General features: G+C 35.1%; 1 protein-coding gene across 1 annotated transcript in view; it reads left to right on the top strand.

The window, feature by feature from the left end:
* Positions 1-21981, top strand: part of LOC140150159 (uncharacterized) — a 36328-nt gene extending 14347 nt beyond the window's left edge. The window contains exons 2-3 of the mRNA XM_072172165.1: positions 16630-16778; positions 18148-21981. Coding sequence (XP_072028266.1) covers positions 16630-16778; positions 18148-18296 — 298 coding nt within the window. The 3' untranslated portion in view covers positions 18297-21981. The remainder of the gene's footprint in view (positions 1-16629; positions 16779-18147) is intronic.
* Positions 21982-23696: the final 1715 nt, after the last annotated feature.

Here is a 23696-nt window from a genome sequence, read left to right on the forward strand (position 1 = left end):
CTTTGACTCTCGTGTTTATTTTTTACACATTACGCATTTCACCTTGGCAAAATAATTGCTAATTATAACGATCTCAAGGCCACTAATAGCTTTGACTAACGCACTTTCAATAATCTATAGACAAACAGTTACATTTTCTAGCGCATAACATTGTGCAATATATTCTTGTATATAAAGTGTCATCTTTTCCGCCATGATGTATTCGGAGCGTGTATACACCATCTACATCCGGGCCTTGGGGCTTTCACTCCATAAATAACCTCCAATAAATCCAATATATTTTGACATTTTTGCTGATTTTGGAAGAAATAGGAAATCCACGGAGCTTTCATTCCAAACACGTAATCCCGTATTGGTATAGAACATGATGAGAAATTACATATTCAAGTAAGACAAAATAGTCAAGGGTGAATGGGAGGATATTTGATACCAAAAAATATGTCTGCGTTCTACTTTCTTGGGATTTTAGTTTAATATTATGCATACGATTGAGATCGAGTGGGTAAAAGGTGTCAATGTAGTTCTGCATGAGAGTCAGCAAAATGTTCTTTCATGTATTACCAGGCTGTTATGAAAGTTCAAGTCACCTTTAGTTCACATGGTTTATTTTAGGTCAACTCATGCTGCATCAATTTATTATCGGTCTAAACATAGAAATGAAATATAGATACAGGTATAAATATGCTGTGTACAATTTCACCAAACCAGATGCACTGCCTCAATAGCCTCAGATTGAGCATGTTATGTGTCTTATATATTTTGCTGAAATAGAGAATATAAGATATAGCCTGAGTACTGGTAAAACATCATCAAAATCATTATTGTCATCGTCATCATTAATATCATCAACAGCAGCAGGATTATCGCCATCTTGTCATAATTAACACCTCCAGTATTTTATGCACCGGAAATCCGTGTTACGGAAAGATAACTTTAGTGTCGTTGTTGTTGTTGTTGTTGTGTGACGTCTCCGGAGTATACACTGTAAATTAACTGTATACAGTTAATTACGCATGAACACAAAATAAATATTATACATCATCATCATCAGTATGACGATAACGACGATATAATTTGTATACAGTTTTCTACATCATTGTACATTGTGGTTTGTACCTTGTGAGAATGCAATCTTAACACCAATGTTATTTTTCTGTATCACGGATTTCCGAGCAAAACGTATTCCAAAGAAAGGGTACAACGTTGTTAATGATATTGCTGCTGCTGATGACGATGAGATTGTAATGATGTTGATAGTATTATTATTGTTGTTGTTGTTGTTGTTGTTGTTGTTGTTGTTGTTGTTGTTGTTGTTGTTGTTGTTGTTGTTGTCGTTGTTGCTGTCCATTTTAGTAGATCCAGCATTATGATCACGATCGAGATGATGTTTTTCGGGACTTCTGAAGATGTGACAAGCCGATAGAAATTAACAATTTCTCTGATCAAAATAGCTTTAGCTTTGCTAGCGAGTCAATGTTAAAATATTGAATTAGAGAATATATTACAGTCAGAGAAATGGCAAAAAAATCATCAACACCGTCATCGTCGTCGTCGTCAATATCAGCAGCATTATCACCATCTTAATTAACACCTCCAGTATTTTACGGATCGGAAATCCGTGTTACAGAAAGATAACTTTAGTGTCACTGTTGTTGTTGTATGACGTCTCGGGAGTACATGAATATGTAAATTGGATGTAATTACGCAAGAATACAAAATGAGAATTACATCATTATCATGATAACGATGATATCGTTTTTATACAGTTTTCTACATCATTGTACATTGTGGTTTGTAATTTATAGTGTCACCTTGTGAGAATGCAATCTTAACACCAATGTTATCTTTCCGTATCACGGATTTCCGAGCAAAACGTATTCCATGCAAACAAATGGTATCGCGCTGTTAATGATGCTGTCATTATTGTTATTGCTGCTGCTGCTGCTGCTGATGATGATGATGAGATTGTGATGATGTTGATATTATTATTATTATCATTATTATTATTATTATTATTATTATTATTATTATTATTATTATTATTATTATTATTATTATTATTATTATTATACTATTACTATGGGGACTACTGAAGACATGGTAAAGCCAATAGAAAATTAACAATTCTCTGATCAATATAGTTTTATCTTTGCGAGCAAGTCAAGGCTCTAGCAGTGATAAGACAATACGCAGATTTAATTAAGAGAAATGTGGAAACGCTTCCCATTTCTTTCCCCTACCCTTGAGATTTGACTACCCAGACCTACTAAGAGCCCCGACCTACATAATAGGGCTCGACAGGTGCGCATACATGCCAGGAAACAGCTTCTGCATTAATACAATACAATGGTAATGCAATTGATAAGGGCATCTTGTCATGCCAAAAGACTCTATTCATAAATTACCTTAGAGGGAGAGGTTCATTCTATGTGATACATCCATCCCAATGCGATGTCATGTCTTCTATTCATTTCTCTTCTACGTGTTTGAATTAAATTAAATTTTACAATGATTTTCCGAGATGTGATAAATCTACTTTTATAGAAGTTGTTGAACTTGTGCAAGTCGTTTCTATAGTCATAATAAATACGTTAATGATAATCGTTGATTACCTTTGGTATCGACATAAATGAGAGTTTAAATTAATTACATTACAGCCAAACATTGATAAGAAAAGAAGTTGTCGGTTTGCATAAATTATCACTTGCTGTCTGAATATAACTCTATACGTCCGCCCACGTGCAATGGATCATATAAAGTGTGTGTTCCATCTATTATATATAGCACCTCGCATAACATTAAATTGTCATCCGATTTTAATCCGTACATGAGATTGATTACTGCCTTAGCTAAGTGCATCAAGTGTGAGCCAGTGTGCCAAGGTTAATATTGTTCTACTGTTTCATTTTTGTTATAAAGCAATTCGGAGAAATTCATTAATGCAATAATCTATTTTGGTACTTTTATAATCATTAAAAATAACCTATTAATAAGTGTTGACATTAAGAATGATGATTCAAAGGCATACAACACAATAAGATCAAACATCGCAAGATTTGAGAGAAATATGAATGAGAAATAGACATGTTTTGCGCACTTTATTATACTCCCAGCTACTCCCACTCAATGCGGATGTCAAAAAGATGGCTTGTATGGAAGAGAACCCGTTAACAAATATATTACTTGAATTAGAACTAAGACACGAAGAAGGATAATAGATTTGTTACTCGTACAGCTTGTATCGAATTGACGTCACGTGAATGCGATGCATATATCAGGTTAAATTATATCTATAAAAAAACACCTATAATTATAATGTGTGTTTTTCGCTGTATTTGATTAAAACAGAATGACATAAAACGTGTGTTTCCCGTGCATATATACGAGGTACAACGTGATGCAAGATTTTCCCCTTATTTAAATAAAAATAGATATCAATGCTATACTTGATGATACAAAAATATCTAGCTTATTTTGGGTATATTTGTCTCAACTTCAATATCCTTTTATTTTGGCTTGATATTTAAGAAATTAGGCTCCTTATTATGAGATTTTATTATTGTACGATATTTTACAGATAAATAGGTATGTGCATATGTTTTCAGGGGGCGGTGTTTTCGATAATATGTCCATAACAAAAACCTACATAATGGAAATACTCAAAATATAATATAAAAGTATAAGATAAACGTATATTCTGAGGCAATTCTACTGATTATTGAAGTATCCTCCTTACCGCATCTATAATATTATGTTTCCTACCTGCATTGTAGATTTTGTGTGTGGGCGGCGAGATGAGATTGAAGTTTATGTACTGTTTTTCGTCAAAAGCCTTAAGCTATAATATACAGTATATATTTAATTATTCATTGTTTGAACAAATCGAAGAAATTGGGTCCATATAGAAATAAACGGATTGACAACTTGATTTGCAGTTTTTATTTCATACTTGTGAGTGACCTGTGTTACAATGGCAAGTCGTTTGAAGATGAACAGGCTCTGTTTATTGTTACGAGCCGCAATGACTCAAGGCCAAAATCACCTTTTACTAAAATTCACACGAATGCACAACACTAATGCTCTGTTTGATTAAGTTAACAAAATCTAAGTCTTTAATTGAAAGTAAAATATGCTTGGTACATGACAACAAAATGCACATACAATATAATCAAATAGCCTATATTCACGCTTTTAACTAATTACTACTTAGCCGGAAATCTTCATCTTGGTGATCATAGAGTTTTATTGCAATGTTCTGGATGGCTGGTGTGTATCTCCTTATTCACTTGTCCTGTGAAAATCACTGTTCAGCGATGTCCACTGTACATTTGCATTTATAATCCTTTGCGTATAAAGTCCTCGCACAGAAATGGTGCTGCTTTCTCCAAACACGTATCTCCTTGCGCAATTATCCAAACACTTAACTCCTTGTGCAGATTTCCAAACACTTAACTCCTTGCACAGTTCTCCGAACACTTAACTCCTTGTGCAGTTCTCCAAACACTTAACTCCTTGCGCATATCTCCCAAAATGGTGTTTATTTCACCAATCACTCTCTTTCACCAGGAAAATGGTTTCTTTCTGCACTGCTCCACTTTATGGACAGATGTGTTGTTTTATAAATCAGACTCCAGCAAGTCTTTCATACACTCAAAATCTCCTTCGATGCTATATTGAAATAGCACATTATTGGCTGTGCAAAGTGGTTCAAATGTACCTCCTTTTGAAGCACAACCACCAACACACATATAGGCCTATAGAGAGTTTACAATTTCCCTTCATGTTCTGCAAAGAGCAAACTAAAACTGTCACCTTCTATATACACACAATCTATAGACCTTTTATCACATTCACTTCCTGGAGGATTCCCAAAATGATGTTATATTCACTTTACTTGGGGATTTCGCCAATTGTGCAACACAATGAACATTCTGAAATAGTGGGGTTTTCCAAGATTATTGATAACTCTGATTGAGTTTGTTTCCCTAAAACATGTCATAACACACAAACCAAACTCTTGGTTTTCCTCCTTTCTCTTATCTCTCATTAAATAATTTTAACTTGCAAACAAAGTTTAATTAAATTAAATTACTCAGGGCACATCACATTATGAGCAGAAATTTGAGTTTGCTCTTTGATTTTGCAATAATGGCCTATCATATAAATGGCATTGCAATAAGTGGTAAAAGTACATTAGATTTCGTGGTACAGGCCTATCGTAGAATTCCGTCTAGAAGCATATATGCCTCTAAACGAGGGTTTTTTTAACGAAAGATATGAAAGGCCAATACCCTTCTCAAAAACATTGCAATAGATTGGTCTTACAAATATACATGTTTGTACAGCCGCCTTTATCAGTAATATAGTTGTTCAAACTCCAAATAACGTTTTTGTTGAGAGTGTCTGCCTCTTGTCTCTTGTGTCAAAAAAACCTCGTTTAGAGGCATATATATATGCTTGTAGACGGAATTTTACGGTATATTCTGGTGTGACTGACACGCAAATGACACTGCCCATACAAAGATCTGTCCGTAAGTTCTACCACCCCCAGTCACCCCACCCCATTTGTTCTGTGGTATGGTAAATCGTACAACGAAAAAGACGTACGATTTGAAACAGAAAAGGGCTGGTAATATTGAATAATTGTATAGACAAAGTTGTAGTAGAAGTTTTCTATTCTACACAAATAGAAATGGTTGTGTAGTTTTACGATACATTCAGCCAAATGTGATGCACACGTAAAATAATCATATCTTGTGTGGGGAGTGGAATCCGTCGTAAGTCATGTTGGTGCAAAAAAGAAGGCATTTGATTTGAAATTAAGTATATCGTATACCGTAAACATAAGTTTACGAAATGAGTCTGTTGATTATTTCACGCATTTTTTTTAAATTTTTGGTCATTTCACAAGGTAAATTTCAAACAAGATGTGTCTTTTAAAACAACAACATCATTTGGCGCCTTTAAAGTTATGATACCGTATGTTATTGTAAGGCAATTCACGGAATGCAATCTCGATTATTTTTACTTTGTGACACTTGAAGTTATATGCAATAAACTTCGTTTAGGTTGAAGTAGCTGCTAATAAGTTTGTGAAAGTGTGTGTTTTTAATTGATACAAAATAAACTTGGTTCATACAGGCCGGGCATACATTAAACAGAACTTGTAATTATTGTAATTTTTGACGATAAACACCCCTTGGATAATACGGCGGTGTTTATTCCATTGACGTAGTTATTTTGTTCATGTCATATCTACTTTACGTCTTCATTATACATTGGCAGCATGAAATTCTTCGAAAACAGCAGAAATATGTTTATCCAGCAAAATAAAATTACAACATATTGAATGATTTTGACATATGGATTTCTAAAAGCAGAATAATAAATATAAAAAGCCCAGAGCGACGCTTATACATTTGAATATATCAGGACACAGTCTGTTGACGTCAGCTGTGTATGGAGAAATCTTGGATTTTTATATCCTCCATACTCCTTCAATTCCTTGCACCCAAGTAGAATCAATTAAACTGCAGTTGCAGTTTTGTCCTTATTTTGATAAGGGTGATTATTGGCATTAATTGTTTTGACAGATATGGGCGTCAATTTGAATAGCCTACTGTTGACACTATTTATTTTCTTTCTTTGTTCTTTTATCCCTTTATTATTCCCATATACGTCTTGAACGATTAAACAAATGTTTATAATAAACGTTTAAGTACTATCTAAAGTAGTTTACAATATAATAGTTTATAATAATTTATAGACTTTTTATTAACATCCCGTCAGCGATGAAACTGTTTTCCCAGAACATTAGCTTTTGTTCAATCAATAGTTGGTGTTATTGATCTACCAAAGATATAGCGTAATAAATTGGATCGATTACAGATTGTCCTATGAAATTAATTATTATGATGGTAGATTGCTTTTAATTTAACATAAGATGTCATTAATAATGACATCTGTTTCCTTTATTGTAGCTACAAATAACATGGGCTAATACGTGTAATTATATAATAATAATGGATTTCTAATTTAATTGTTCGTTGGAAATATATATCTTTTTGCGCAAATTTGGTGCAGTCGGTTAATGACATTATATAGCCACATTTTTAATTGCAATTTAATAATGTTCACGAGCATGATTGGCATTAACATGAATTAAACAAAATAGACAAAATTAAGAGAACGAACATGCCTGGTATTGGTTCAATGCTTAGATAAACCAGTGCATGTTATAGGAAGACGTTAGTACATACAGGTTACATAGCACGTACATTGAATATAAATTATACATGCATGCAACATATTTTCTGAAGCATTTTACGCGCAAGATCGACTAAGTAAATCAATAATAACTATAGCATTACAATCTCATTTTCACTTTACTTGCATTAATATCATATATTATGAGGTTGACATATCTGCCAAGTTGAAACTGGCCGGAAGTCAAATGATAAGTATGTTGACGATTAAGAAATGGTCTTTATTATTCATACTTGGCTTTATTATTTGGTTTGTATTATACTGTTTTAGCTTAAGGGCCAAGTCTATATATTTTCTGGTAATAAAACATCTGGGTAAACGACAGGTATATCTGTCTATTTCTTTACTAATGAAGTATTGTACACGTGTATTTCTGAGACGATTATTTTTGGTCTGAGCCTATATAATACACCTTTAATCAAACATGTTGGCTGAATTTAAAAATGATATAAATCCATGCACGGAAGGGGTGTCCCGCGAACGTTTCTGAATACTTGGCATTATGAAAAAAGGAATAGTTAACTATAAACCAAACATGTTACAATAATAGACAAATATATAAACGAATTCCCACCGGCGCATGAACAACCCAACAAGCTCCAACTGCATTAAAAACGAGGGAAGTTATTGTGCCGGTACGGGACACGAACCCACAATCTTCTGTTTGGCATTATTGTTAATTTTGAATTGCTTTCCAATAAAATCTCAAATCAATCCAACTATTGAAACAGCATTTTGCAATGCTATATTCGATAAAGGTATATTAAGAAAAAAACTAGTAAAAAAGATATTGCGCGTTTAATCTCGTATACAGTTGCTTGTCAGCGGTATGTAATCTGAGATGGGGTTATATTTGTTTGCATATTGTTTATTCCTTCTTCACGAAGCTTGAGGGAGCTCTGGCAGACTACTAGATTATATAACAATCATAATAACACGCTATCTTTGTGCAGTGCCATTGTGATACAGAGCTCGAAACCTATATTTTTACTTTTTATGACAAAGAATTAGAATAAGATGAAATACGAAACGGAAACTAGATAAAATATGAATAAAGTAATTGAAGTTGTGTTGGCTACAGCTCCCTCATACAAACACCAAGAGTGATATGTTGGTTCGATCGGCTGAATTATTTAACCAAGGGCCATTCAGGGCGCACACTGCTAAAGTCGAAATATAATCAAAACTCGATCGGTCCAATCTTGCAGTCACATCACATTAACTTTATTTTATGATTAGACTGGCCCAACTTAACTTCAATATTTGATTTTATAATATATCAAGGTTATGACAATATGTGTATCGCAACTTGATTTCATATATACCAAGGGTCATGTAAGTAATTCAATAAGTATATGAGGTATGTGTTTCAATGTTAGAAATCAGTCTACATCCCTCCTGGTTTAATAGGGATCATTGTATGACATAAATTATATCGTCAGTTGAGACTCAGTTGCATGAAATCACAACCCAAACTTCAGCAGTGGTGAAGTAACACCTGATTTCATCAGTGTCACAGCTAATTAACAATTATTAAGAACAATAGCAACAACTTCATGGTGAAGTGCGTTATAGATATGTAATTAAACTAATCTTCAGAAGATCTGCACTATAATATATACAATCATCATCATTGCAACACCCGCATTCACCACAACTACCCTGATGACGATGACGACAATTTCCCCCTATCATCATGAGTAGTAAAGACGTCCGTCTAAACAACATTCGCCCTGGCCTTGCAATAACTCTTGAGGCAAGCTTAATAATCAACGGTACCAGCTTTTAAAGCAAACGAAACAACAGTTACATTGTCAATAGCACTATGATCTTATACAAATACAATGTAAGCAACATCATTCTTTAACAATGCGCGTGTTGTGCACGGAAATCCGTGATACGGAAAGATAACATTAGTGTCAAAGTTGTGTTAGCTCCCACACACATAAGCCACAGAGAGTATATTGAGTAATTGGTTCGGTAAATCATGCAAGGGAACTGCACTCGCACTGCTAAGTCGAAATATAATAAAAACGTAATCAGTAGAATCTTGCAGGCACACATAATTTTATTTGTGATCAGACTGTTCCAAGCTTAACTCAAGTTCAATATTGTAGCAAGATTATCGGTTCTGGCAATGGTATGTATCAAAATTATACCAAGGGTCATGTAATTCAATAAGTATAGTATGTTTCAATGGTAGGGTTAGAAATCAGTGTAAATCCCTCCGAGTTATAATATTGAGTCGTCAAATGAGATTCAGGTACACGAAATCACTAATAACAGTGGTGAAGTATAACTGATTTCATCGGTGTCATGCACCATTATTGAATTGATTAAGAACAAAAGCAACAACAGCAATGTACAGTGCGTTAGGCCCAATAGATAGATATTTAATTAAACTAATGTTCTATCAAATAAAGTACAGAAGGTGGGAAATTAAGCTAGATCTAGTTTTTATGTTTCAGATGAAGTGAACTTGAAAGGTGCGATGTTATTATATTGTCATCAATCGGATAGCATTTTGATGGCTGTAGAAACGTCATTTGAAAACCGCCGATTTCCTAGTAGATCAACTACTTACACGAGCTGTGATTATGATCACGATTAAGCCGAGTGACGACCTTGTACTAATATACATGTTTATTAGTGTTTTACACGCGAGGCAATTTCAATATTGCTATTTTCCCTTTTCCTGTGGACAATCTTGCTATTGCATAATTTATTTGTGACCTGTATATAGCGCTAATATACGCTTACAGTGTGAGCTACTTTATTAAATAAACTGACACACTATATTTGATAGCATTCGGCCATTTTGCACTGCATGTGCATGAGTAGCATTTGGCTTTAATAAATCATAAAGCTCTATAACAATCCATAGGATTGCTTCTTCTTAACATGCTCAAGGAAATAAAACCCGGACTCCATGACCTTATGACATTTACAAAAGCCGAAACCTAGAAAGCGTACGGTATGTCTTGCTTAGAGAATGGCAATCAATTACTCATGTCTGCTGAGCATTATTTGCACTATTCAGCTGATTTCAAGATATTTACAAATGTCAGTATCTTCTTCGAAAATCCACTCTCAGAAATACCACGCTTCGTATTGATATGAACGTATTCTACTTTTCAAGAATATTTTACTTGCATCGGTAATAGGTACCGGTATATGGTGTTGAAAATAAAAAATGAACTGTCGTCTTATTTGAACAACCGCCGTAGTAGACAGATTGATCAGGCGGGAAATATGTGCCAGGAGGTGTAAGTTGCTTTCATAAATCTATACTTGGTATAAAGTATTTTTCTGCCTAATGTGGTTTCTGTCTAGCGAACAGAACCTGAGATATGATAACAACAGAATATTCAAGTATTAAATCACTATAAGCACGATTTACATTCACCAACTATTTTCAGATTATTTGTAGGAATATTGTCGTGTCTTGGTTGACGTGTAAAATTGGGTAAAACTTGACACCATGTACGCATGAAGTGTAAATGTGATGGCTTATTGTTTGGTAGTTGAAACAGGTGAAATTGATGTTGTTCTCGCACCGGTCGAAATTTGTGACAAAGTGGCCGAATGCTGACGTCAGTATAGTGGTTGGCTAGCCACAGAGGATCAATGCCCGCGGGATCAATGGTTTATTAGTATTAAACAGAAAATTAAAAGAATTAAAAAGCGATAATTTGTACGGGGCAACGAGGGAATGAAAAACAATGAAGAATTCAGTTATTGTGACTATAGCTATGGGGTCCAGCCCTTGATCTTTAGAAGATCTTCACCCTATAAACTCATCATCATTGCAACACCCGCATTCACCCTGATGACGATGACGTCAACATCCCGTCTATATATAACCAGCAGACGAATTCGTCCTTGCAATAACAACTCTTAGGAAAGCTTTAATTGATGTCATTATTGTCATTATTTGATTATCATCATCTAAAACATAAGTATCAATAGCTTGTATGCATGTACCCACTTTTATAGTAGTAGAAACAACAGTACACTGCAAAACGCGTGTTTAGGAATTAAACACTTTTCTTGCACCACATTTCTAAACATGCTTGATTCCTAAACCCTATAGTGGCAGCCAGCCCTGATATATAGCTACTAACCGCTCCATCTCGGGGGCACTTGACTTGATGGGGGTGTGCAGATAGCGCACTGCAAAAAGTGTGTTTAGGAATTAAACACTTTTCTAAACACTATCTTGCACCATGTTTTTAAACATGTTTAAATGCTACACATGTTTAGGAATTTGATGGGTATGTGTTTAGGAATTTAACACATGATGTTTTGGAATTTGACATTGGTTTTTAGGAATTAAACACTTTTCTTGCACCACGTTTCTAAACATGTTTGATTCCTAAACACCAATGTCAAATTTCCTAAACACAGCCCATCAAATTCCTAAACATGTGTAGCATTTAAACATGTTTAAAAATGTGGTGCAAGATAGTGTTTAGAAAAGTGTTTAATTCCTAAACACACTTTTTGCAGTGTAACATTATCAATAGCACGATGATCTTACAAGTACAATGTAAGCAACATCATTCTTTAACAATGCGCGTGTTGTGCACGGAAATCCGTGATACGGAAAGATAACATTAGTGTCAAAGTTGTGGCTCTCAAACCGTCTGTTCCATAGTATGCTTATAATGAAGTATTGTCATATAAAGAACAAAATTACGACCTCAAATACAAAAAGCAAACAAAAACCTTAGCATGTTAATCATTTAATATAAAAATCGCACCGGCCATACGGCCGTGTATATGCAGCTTTGCCGCACATACTTTAAACGAAAAGTGCATACAAATTGAGTAGGATAGACTTCCCTGGATATATAATAAAAAGCAACCTCCATCTCCACTAACATCCATGCATTTATGCGTTAGGGAAATTAACGATTTAATGAAGGTTTTATTATCTTTCATATTGTCTGCCATTTAAACACGATGACCTTTTCAGAACGGAAACTGGTATACATCAAGGCTGGTTAATTATGCACACAGGCCTACCTACAAAACAATATAAAATGGTATATGTACATGATCATGATGTAGATGCATGTTGTTGTTTTTATGTTAAACAGGCATACATGTACACAATTACAACTTTTTGGTCAACATTATGAGTTGCTGGGGCTCATATAGCTGATCGATCCGCCACCATTTCAACTTGTCCAGAAATCAGAATAAATCAAGAAAAACTTTGTTATGTAATGACAGGCAACTTACCAATAATTGATCCAGTATAAGTATTGGTTATGCATATATAGTATAAACTTAACTGTGCATTATATTTTTTTTTAAATAATAAGGTGTTTTTAATCTGCAAGACACGTAAAGCAAACATCATCAATGTAAATTGTATAAACACGATTTACATACACGCGTACATTTGACCCAGTTTTTCCATTTTCTCAGATTGAAGCTTTCGGTTGCTTTCAATAACGTCATTCAGTTGTATCACTTTGTGACCCGGCCATTTTTACTTTCCATAACCTACATGGAGCTAACAATTCCCCTTTCATATAATCCTAACATAATAGTGTCCTTTTTAAATGTCAATCTTAGTAAGATTCGTCTTAATTTTGAACGTTGGTGATCTCTTCTTGTCAGAACACGCTGTAAAACACAAACCTTAGCCCTAGTGACGTAGTGCTTACGTAAATGGTGCATACTCCCAGGAAAATGAAAACGGGGCATGCTATATATATGTGGGTATCAATAATAAATATTTACATGTTAAGCTTCTTATAATACTAATAACGGCAGAGCGATTTGAGTTTGAATTGTTGATAATAACAAATAAGAAAGGATAGGAAAATACTTTTATGACAAGTTTATATTTAAAAGTATACAATTAATTCCGATCCGTTATGTCCATACGTATATACTCTATATTTCTCGTGTTTTTCTATTTTTCTCAATCTTTTGGGCAGTGTGGATGATTATCGCCATTTTGTAAAGTGTTATGGTTAATTCACTGAATTCACTTCAATTTGTAAACAAAAATCTGTGGGTTAATTAAAGTAATTACGGGATGTTTGGGTTAACTATAGGGACATGGTATTATCTCTTGGGGTCATCGCACAATTTTCTGCGCGGGTCACATAATAAAAATGTGCTTTTTCCAATACCGGGATCGTCAACTTGCTGAATTCGGTACGTCCTTATATTTACATCATGTACGTGTTACTGTATGGGTGGGTGTCCATGGTGTTTGTAATGAAATATGTATGGGTACAGGGGTGGGTGTAGGCCTATGTAATTAATGTATAATGATGGTGGGGTATGGGTGTAACCCGGATGTTTTGCCTTTTAAATTTACGCAATGATAGCACAAGTAATACCAACCACACGCTGCAGTGTAAGTCCATGAACTCGGATGCTTAAAGTTCACGATGAAGTCGAAAATAGTATCATTTTGCACAAAACAAGTCGTCAATTACAAACTAGAGATGAGAAAACCACACGTGCGCGAATAAAACTTAAATAGAGCCCAACGCCTCTCAGTTGAACTTGCCCCTACAATTTATAATACACTATGCTAAAAATAAACCTGTTTACTACAACAGGTGATGTGCGGGATGATCTGCCGTAAATGACCTATGTGATGAAAGCATCAGCATTTTATAGCAGACAATTTCTAGTAACATATCCGAGAGTAGGCTGCTATTGTTTCTCTAATACAAGATTACAACAAACGCAATAATACAACGCTATAGGCAATTCCATCAATTTTCCAAGAAATCATCTATTTATATGTCGAGTGATTTTCGGCAAACATGGCAAATGAGTTGAGAGAAAGGGCATAAAGAACTCTGCTTAATATCAAATGGCATATGACGTCAGAGGTTAATTTTATATATTGAAAGTCAAAGGAAAATTGTATTGTTGTTATGTGTGGGTAAAGCGTATTTGGCGTAGTAATTTCGGGAGTAATTTGCCGCTTTCTGCGTCTGATTTTGTGGTATACATTTCAAGTGGAATTGGATGCAGGATCTTTGATGCATGCATCCGTGGGCACAAGATACTAATGGGGTTGTTTCCGATTCAGTCAGTTGATACAATGATTCAAAACATGATCCCAATTTTACGGGTTCGTCGGGGGAGACAGTTTGACATTTAACATGTCGGGTTTGTGGCTTGAAATTTCATAATCACACTGCTACTACCTTCATGATCACACCACGTAAGCCGTATTTCCATCCAGAGGGACTGATATTATTAAAGTACATAGAAACCACGTTATGTAAGCAATAATCAAGTGTCAACATTTATCATGTCAGTCCAATTTTGATATCTTCACCACCATCAATACACCAAGACCTGCTTAATCACCCAAGAATTTAACGAGAAGCTATCTACTGTAGATAGCAATAGATTTGAATCAAAGTAATGCCGTATCAGAGAACAGAGAATAAACACCAAATTGTTGCTTTGGGCGATGTCTTAGTCATTTAGGACTCTTTAATACAGGTATAGTTGTCAGTTTAATCACATTGTGGTTTTATATTATTCTCCGCTATCATTGCCTCAATATAAAGGTCTCATTTGTACAGTCTACTTCAAGTTGAAACAATGCCATGGGTGAGTCAGTCCTATGAGGGTATCCCCAATACTTGTGTCAGTAAGCATGGTAAGGGAGGATCATTTATATGTCTACCTAGCTCGGGGATAATCTTTTCATCATGTCCGATTTTGAAATCGAATCCTAGTCTTTATTGCAAGTACTCGTTCATGCTTCTGGTAAAGTAGTTTTGTGGTTTTATTTCAAAATCTTGCCTGTATAAAGTACCTTGCTCCAGATTTAAGTGGTGTCATGTAGAGATTCTGTCATGTTTTGTACTATAGGGCATTCTTCAATTTCTTTTATGTCGTCATTTTTAGTTTTCGAAACCAAACAGAAGCACCACATCTGTTATATCCAATCATTCTACATGTATATGGGCTAAATGTGCCTTGAGTATATTAGATTCAGATCAAAAATGTTCCTTCCTCCTGATTCAGTTGCTTGGTTGGCTGTAATTGGTTGTACTTTAATTGGCAATGTTTTCTAGCGGCGTCAATTTAACTTGACATTACATTACATAACCATTAGGGGCATACATTACTTTTACATTACAATCCCGGGATTACAATGTATTGGGCCTACATCAACATACTACAATATACACGCACATAACAATATACATAAATTACATTACATATCATTACATTACATTACATTGCACTACATTACACCATATTACGTTATACACACATAACACATACATCACCAATTCACCACAATCACGAAGACCCAGCCCCATTTAAGGACCTTTAAAACAAGAACATATTTTGCAAATCACTGAAGCTGGCGACATGGGAGGGTATCCAAGATAATTAATTCCAAGTTGATAAGAAAATTCTAGGCTTTGTCTTCAGCAATTTAGTGCATCATCCTAAAAGAAATATCTCGAGGGAAATCTCGTCATCATCATAGATCCATTTTGTGGTCTACTTATCATAACAGTTGTAGTCATCGTTGCCATATCTTATCCGGCTACAGTTGTAACAATAATCATGATGTATGTAATAATAATAAACTTGTTTACTTGGTCGTATAGGCCTACATACGCTACCAGCATTTACTGTTATCTTCCACTGGTGCATTTCATAGGGAAATGTATAGTCTGCTCTCTTGGGCTTTATCGGGCAGATTGGCTCATGTTGATGTCTTGCCGAGAGATTACTTTCACCCCGGCTTTTAATAGTCGTCTGTCCACCTCGTCCTATGTCTGCATCTTCTTGTTGCATGTAAACTAGGGTCCATTCTCATCTGGCATGCCAGATAGCCAAACCAAACCATGTCACTTGAAGCTGTGGTGCAATACCAACTTCCTAACAATCCTAATTCCAGATCTTGTTCCTCTTCCACCGATTTCAAGATTTCATCTGTGTATATAGGCTGTATACTGTATAGTGTTGCATGTTTTGTGTATTTGTGGGTATGTTCGTTTGACATGTTCATTTTTTGTACCAGTTTGATCTACTGTGATGCACACACAATGCATTAATATCAGATTTGATTTTGCTTCAAATTAGTTATCTGCATACAATACTGTATGTACAGTATATAATACAATAATATAAAATAAGCATTTGTAATGGTTCTGCAATCTGCATGGAAACATATTCAAGACCTGAGAAGACCATATTCATGCAATGTTGAGACAGTGTCAGTGATCATCTTCAAACTGTTTGTTTGTTGACACTCACTTCCATGTTGGAGTTTCAGGGATAAAAGAGCAACAGAATAGCAATTCCAATAACTCTTTCTTCTTTTTTCATATTTTGTTTCACCAGGTGTGTGCGCATCACTGACACTGGCATTGGATTCCTGTCTACGATGAACTGCATGAGGGCACTTTACCTTCGATGGTGTTGTCAAGTACAGGACTTTGGACTGCAGCATCTGTACAACATGAAGAGCCTTGCTATCTTGTCTGTAGCAGGTGAGTTGAAACAAACACGTGACAAGCTCAGTGATATGCTATCTTCAAACCAAGATACATTATGATGGCACAAATGAAATGGTGCTGGCTCGAAGGTTGTTTAAATATCAGGGGCTAGGGTGCAGGGATAATGATGGCACAAATGAAATGGTGCTGGCTCGAAGGTTGTTTAAATATCAAGGGCTAGGGTGCAGGGATAATGATGGCACAAATGAAATCGTGCTGGCTCGAAGGTTGTTTAAATATCAGGGGCTAGGGTGCAGGGATAATGATGGCACAAATGAAATGGTGCTGGCTCGAAGGTTGTTTAAATATCAGGGGCTAGGGTGCAGGGATAATGATGGCACAAATGTAATGGTGCTGGCTCGAAGGTTGTTTAAATATCAGGGGCTAGGGTGCAGGGATAATGATGGCACAAATGAAATGGTGCTGGCTCGAAGGTTGTTTAAATATCAGGGGCTAGGGTGCAGGGATAATGATGGCACAAATGAAATGGTGCTGGCTCGAAGGTTGTTTAAATATCAGGGGCTAGGGTGCAGGGATAATGATGGCACAAATGAAATGGTGCTGGCTCGAAGGTTGTTTAAATATCAGGGGCTAGGGTGCAGGGATAATAATTTCTTAAATTAAAGCAATTCTGAAAAACAACATCTCAAATTTGAGTCTTGAAACAAAATTGCTCAAAATGTGCACCTTTCAGGAAAGAATTGTTTTATTTGAGTCTGGTCATTATTTTACAGTAAAAGTACAACATTTCTTACACATTTGGTCTACAGCTGACAATTTGTTACAAATGGCTAAAGCGAATTTAGGACTAGAAAAACAGTGGTAGTAGTGCATGGTTAATGCACTTTTGGTTCATCACAGTGCCCCTGGGCCTGTTCCTTAGCACCATAATTAAGTTTGTTTGCCAATCATTATCTCTACTAGCAAACTGACCTGTAGGGATGAGTTCTTGCATTTTGATTGTATGCCCAGGCTTCTTAACAAAATATATGAGGGAATTGCACAGTAAACAATCTGCCAAGTAGACTGTCAGATTTGTAACTGCTATATAGCATCTTTTGCAAAAACCGTTTTTTATCAGGCCACTGGCCTATTACATGTATACAGCAAGTGATTCCTTGGTAAAGAACTCATGTCCCATGTGAATGGTGTGCAAAAGTATCATTCACTAGGGTCCACAACATGCTCACCTATCAGGGGCACAGTTCTTTAAATGACCTTTGAAAATTTGGGTACAAAAACTCATACTCATACTCTTATACCATTTGGTTGAGGCCATTGTGGTCCATAGTGATTATCACAAAATGATATCACCACGGCAACTAATGCACAATGTGTTTTCTCTTATTTCTACTCATTCCAGGCTGCCCTCTGCTGACAGGAGCTGGCCTCTCTGGCTTGGCTCAGCTGAAATCCCTGGAGGAATTGGAGCTGACCAACTGCCCTGGATCATCTCCTGAACTGCTCCAGTACTTTGTGCTCAACTTGCCTAAGTGCATCATTGTCCACTAAGCAGTTGACTCAGATGACACAACTGCAATGGAGCAGAGCAACAAGCAGACAGCATCCATCGCTACTATGGTTACCAAAACTACGGTGGATAGGTGTATCAGAGAAGATGTATTTTCTAGGTTATTTAGTCACAGATGTATAGAGGAGATTCGCATTACTCCCTTTTCTTGGTGCATCATAGAGATGGATTGGAGGTATTTCCCTAGATTTGAGGAGCCATCTGTCAAAATACTTCACCATATGTTGCATGCTGAATGCAAGATACAGATTGATACACAAGCAAGTACAAGTGAATTACAATCCCCAACATCTGGAACTACTCCAATTGTCCTCTATGAGTGAAACAAGATGGTGGGGAGGATGAGAATCTCCTTTAATATAAATATCTGTGTAGTCTATTACGGAGGTGGAGTTGTGTGTGAAATAGAAAGAAACTTACTGGAGTAATGTGACTCCTCTTTAGAACATCCACCCTTCTTGGTTTTTGTTTTGAACATTACCCAGAAAATAACCCAACTACTTTGTATTTCACACATTGGGATTTGTGCAATATTAAATCTTTAAGTATAAGTTTAAGGGTCAATATGTAGATACTGAAAATAAAAGGTTTCATCTGTCTTGGGTAGTTTTGCTGATGAATTTTGCTCCTTGTCTTTCTAATCTTTCACATTATTCAAATAAATAAAAACCCATTGATTGATGATACCAATATACATAGACTTGGAATGATCTATCTGATCAGAGGAAATAACACAAAATGTCTTTGTGAACATGGCAACAGGAAATAGTACATTGGTACAGCATGTCACAGACAGTGTACACACCACATGTACACATTGGTATTACATTGCCAAGTCAGATGAAATCAAAATAGTGTAGACATTAATAATTTAAAAGTATGTAACATACATGCATACAAATACTAGTAGGATGTATCAACAGAAACAATATTCATATGCCATCAGGTTTATAGTGTTATTACTCATCGTAGTAAATGATGTCAGACTGTGCAGCTGTTAACTACACTTGATCACTTTTGTATGCATATGAATGTATTAATAAATTAATGTAATAACAAATGCATGTAGCATGCGTTTCACCACTTGTGACACTACAACATCTGATGAGATGCAACCATACATTTGAATATTGCCTTAATTTAGGAATGCTACTCTGACATAAATGCCTTTTAAATTAAGTATGTACTTTACAAACCACAACATTAACAATGTTATTAACATCATGCAGTGATTGATCATGTCTATTTCTGTGGAGTGTTATGAAGAACTCCAGAGCCAATCTGTACATCTTAGATGTGTAAAATACAGAAAATGTGGTCAAAAGTGCTTCAAGGCAGCTGTTGACTTGGGAAAATGTGGGCCTCAAAATTGTAGGAGTTTGTTAACTGTAATCTTGAGCTGCCCTGTAATGAGCAATTCATACTGAGAGGATGACAATGATGTGAATCCATGAAAGTTGTACATCAATTAACACTTGTGTATTCAACATCAGCAAGGCTGAAATAAAATGAGGATATTAGGAAGCGCATTCTATTCTAAGAAAACAAATTAATAAATGCTGTTTTTCATGGAAAATCCATCTTATTTCTAAGAAAATATGCAGTATTAGAAGCCTGTAGTCAGGGACATATGAAATATTCTGTATCTCAACTTGCTCCATGTTTACAAGCTACAACACAAGGTATCATATAACCGCCATGGATCACATGCTGAAGTACATCCTCCCCTAGTAACCTTATGCTTGTATATTTAGCTTATTAACTATCAGCACATTGCTGTATAAAGAAATTCACAAGTTTTGATAATGGTTATCAAATTTGTTTGACACAAAAGATACTTGTAGTTCCTAATTACTCTTTCTTACAATTAATATAATAAGTTCAATGTCATGATATCAAAACAGCTATTAATCAGTCGTTTTTGCCTGTCAAATATTTCTCTTGTCTTTTCTTGAGGCAAGTGTGGCAGGGGTGAATTGATGCAGACATGTGTGCATATGCGCGAAGTAACAAGTTAATAAACACATCAGTTTCTGAGGTGGATGTGGATGCTCTGTGTGGAGGACATCACTATATCATCACACTGCAAAGTATCAAATGAGTGCATACTCCCACATGTTGGATAAAACAGCCATGCTCAGCACATGACATCCACATTCATTCATTAAAGGTCTTAATTGATGTTACAGGTGTTTCACTGAATCCTATCAATTACAAAGAATTACTCTGCAATTGATAGGATTCAATTTCACATTGTCATAGTTGTTTTTGATTTTATTGACAAAGAAGTATCCTTTTGTAATATTATACAGTGCATTCACAAACTTGTATGTTGTGTTGCAGGTCAACAAAAATAAGAATTGACTCCTCAAAATATACATAAGGTTCTGCATGAGTACTTACTAGCAGGGTTCGATTTAACTTGTGTCGTGGAGCAAAATGCTCCCCATTTTGGAGAACCTGCTACACAAATATCAGCTTGTATAGCAATATTTTACAATGTAAACATATGCTAATATTATAAGAACATCACCTAAATAATATTAATAAAGTTTTTCGAAGTAAATCGAACCCTGCTTACTAGTCTGTAATGATCAACATGGGGGTTATTTTGGCTGTGCTAATTGATCAATTTCACGCCAAGACAAATATGTTTTGTCTCAAGTTGAGAGTACCGTCAGTGCATTTACGTGGTATGGACAAACCGTATGTGTGTACACACCCTGCAGGATTAGGTTAGCGCATGTGATTCGAAACTGTCACTGCGCCTTCAAGGATGGCGTTACTCTCAACTTGAGACAAGAAATACTAGAGCCATTCACTTACTTCCATGCACTAGCAAAATAACGATGGCGATGTGTGCATGGTAAGGCTTAAAAGACCAGTGCTCATGTACAACTTCATGATTATGCATTTATGTAGCCTAATAATTAGTCAATTGTTGATGACTTTATGGTGAAAAGTAAAGTATACTTTTGGATCTAAACCCATTATTCTCATATTGAGCCCTACCTCATGCAGCCTTAAACCTGTGATACTGTGAGAGAGTCTAACTCAAAGCTCCCAAAGTATACTTTGTATCTCAAGTATTGTTTAAATCATTTCTGTGCTATCAAAGTATTTTAATATATGAAAGTTATCCATACAGTTTCTTCACATTCTGTGTCATGTTTGTGTTACTAGATATGTTAGTTATACCAACTTACAACTGTTAATTCCTATATAGATATTGTAGTTGTACTTTTTCAAACTTGACTGATATATTTCAAAGGATATTATGGTTAATACAGTATTGCACAGGATTATAAATATATTTTGCAAAATGTCAGTTTTCCTTCTTTACAAATATTCAATGCCTTCAATATTTGCATCTATTTTGGTGTATCTTTCCTGTAAAATCCTACGTAGTGGATGGAATACAACCTGAAATTAACCAGGTATATAAATGATAAGATTTCAGGTCCAGTTTTTACAGGAAAGATATACCATTATTGGTTTGATCTAAAAATGTTGGATCTGTATTTATGTACATGTGTGTGTTTTGAAAAATTGCTGTAAAATACAATGCTTTGATTCACATATCTACACTATTTGATGCTACCGCTATTAGAATTTTGTACCATTATGATTAGTAAATACTGCATCAAAGGCATAAATTGGTGAAAAATAAATAACAACAAATTTCAAGTAACAAAAACAAAAAAGCAAACCCGTTTTAAATACCTATCTTTAAATTTGAAAGCCTCAGTCTGTGCTAAGATTGTATTCTTTAAATCGTTTCAGGAACTTGGGACAAACATACTGAAGGGATTGGAAACTCATCCTGTGCATGTATCAACTCCTGAATTACCTAGAATGCATCGGACATACAGTTAAAAATCATTCCCTTTTGGTAAAATATTAATCTATATGGTCAATTCCAGCCAAAGCGGGCCAAAATTCTCTCTGGGGGCCATTTTGAAAATGTTTTCCTTTTCAATTCTAGACTTATCAAATGAGACGATCATGTCTAGTGAATCATCAGGTGGAAGTGCCATCGGATTGAAAAATAACTTTTCTTGCTAGACCAAATAAAGTGTTAAATGCGCATATGCATGTTACCCACAATTCAAGCATTTTTCACCTGTTGTACGTCATAAAATTTCACTTTCTTTAATATCTTTCAATATTTTATGTGTGACTCATATACACTAGAAATCGGTGAAGACTTTGAACGTAAAATAGAATTTTATTACATATATCTACAAAGAAATATTTTGGTTATTACAAATTTTAAGAAAGAACCAGGTGTACAGTTAAGATTGTGTCAATTCTTGAACTCTTTCCAAAGTGGCTGTCATTTAACATTACTGTATTATTTCGAAAGATTAGAATAAATGCTTCATATAAATATAAAGTTAGATTTTGTATCTCGTCGCAGGATGAGGATCTCGGATGGATTCGTGGGTAACATCGTCTGGAAAATAGCAATTCCTATTAATTTTTTTTAATAAAAATAAAAAATACTTTTCCCTATGTCAATAATTCAGGCTGCAATGGCACTCAAATGAATTTTAATCAAAATACAGACTACATGGAATATTTAGAATGGATCATTATGGCATTTTGGGTATAAAAATTTTGAGAATAATGAAGTTGCCAAATTCAAATAGACAGAGCAAACAGTTTTATATTATTATTTTAGTAAAATCATTCCATATTTTCATGCAGCAATATTCTATTAACTCGTGTTTGACAGTTCCTATGAACTAAAACACTATCAATACGTTGTTAACTATAATTTAAGTAGGGATTCGTGGGTAACCAAAATGTTCGTGGGTAACACATATTTGAAGGTATGTATTGGTAAGCGGCAAAATAGAAAATATTACAGAAGGTTGGAATCCACCATGCGGTTATTCCTCCATTGTGTTTCAATGATTCTCGTTTCTCTAACCAATTGCATTTACCCAAAAAATGGTCATTTAGGATAATCAATCAAAACTTCATGATGCAGCTTCAGTATACCTTCAAGAGGACGCTATTAAACAGGACTGTTTTGGAACCTATTTCGCATGTTTTCAAAATGTTAAGATGCATAAGAAACATATAATTTACGAGTAAATCCTTGGATTCGTGGGTAACGCCTCGAATTGTGGGTAAAGCTATAAGTACTATAGTACCGTTTGGGGTTGCGTTTCTTAGGTGTATAAACTGTAAGTACTGTCAAAATTATAGCATACCCATGGCTTGAATATGTGCTGATTTAAACTTAAAATAAACAATCTCCTTATTTTTCAAGGTTAGCATCTATTCGGGATTCGTGGGTAACAAAAGTTTAAACCGTCAGAGATTCTTTTTTAAAGCGGTGAACGTATTTTTACGATTTACAATTTTAAGCG

Source organism: Amphiura filiformis, chromosome 1 (assembly GCF_039555335.1).
Source record: "Amphiura filiformis chromosome 1, Afil_fr2py, whole genome shotgun sequence".
In the NCBI taxonomy this organism is placed as follows: Eukaryota; Metazoa; Echinodermata; class Ophiuroidea; order Amphilepidida; family Amphiuridae; genus Amphiura; species Amphiura filiformis.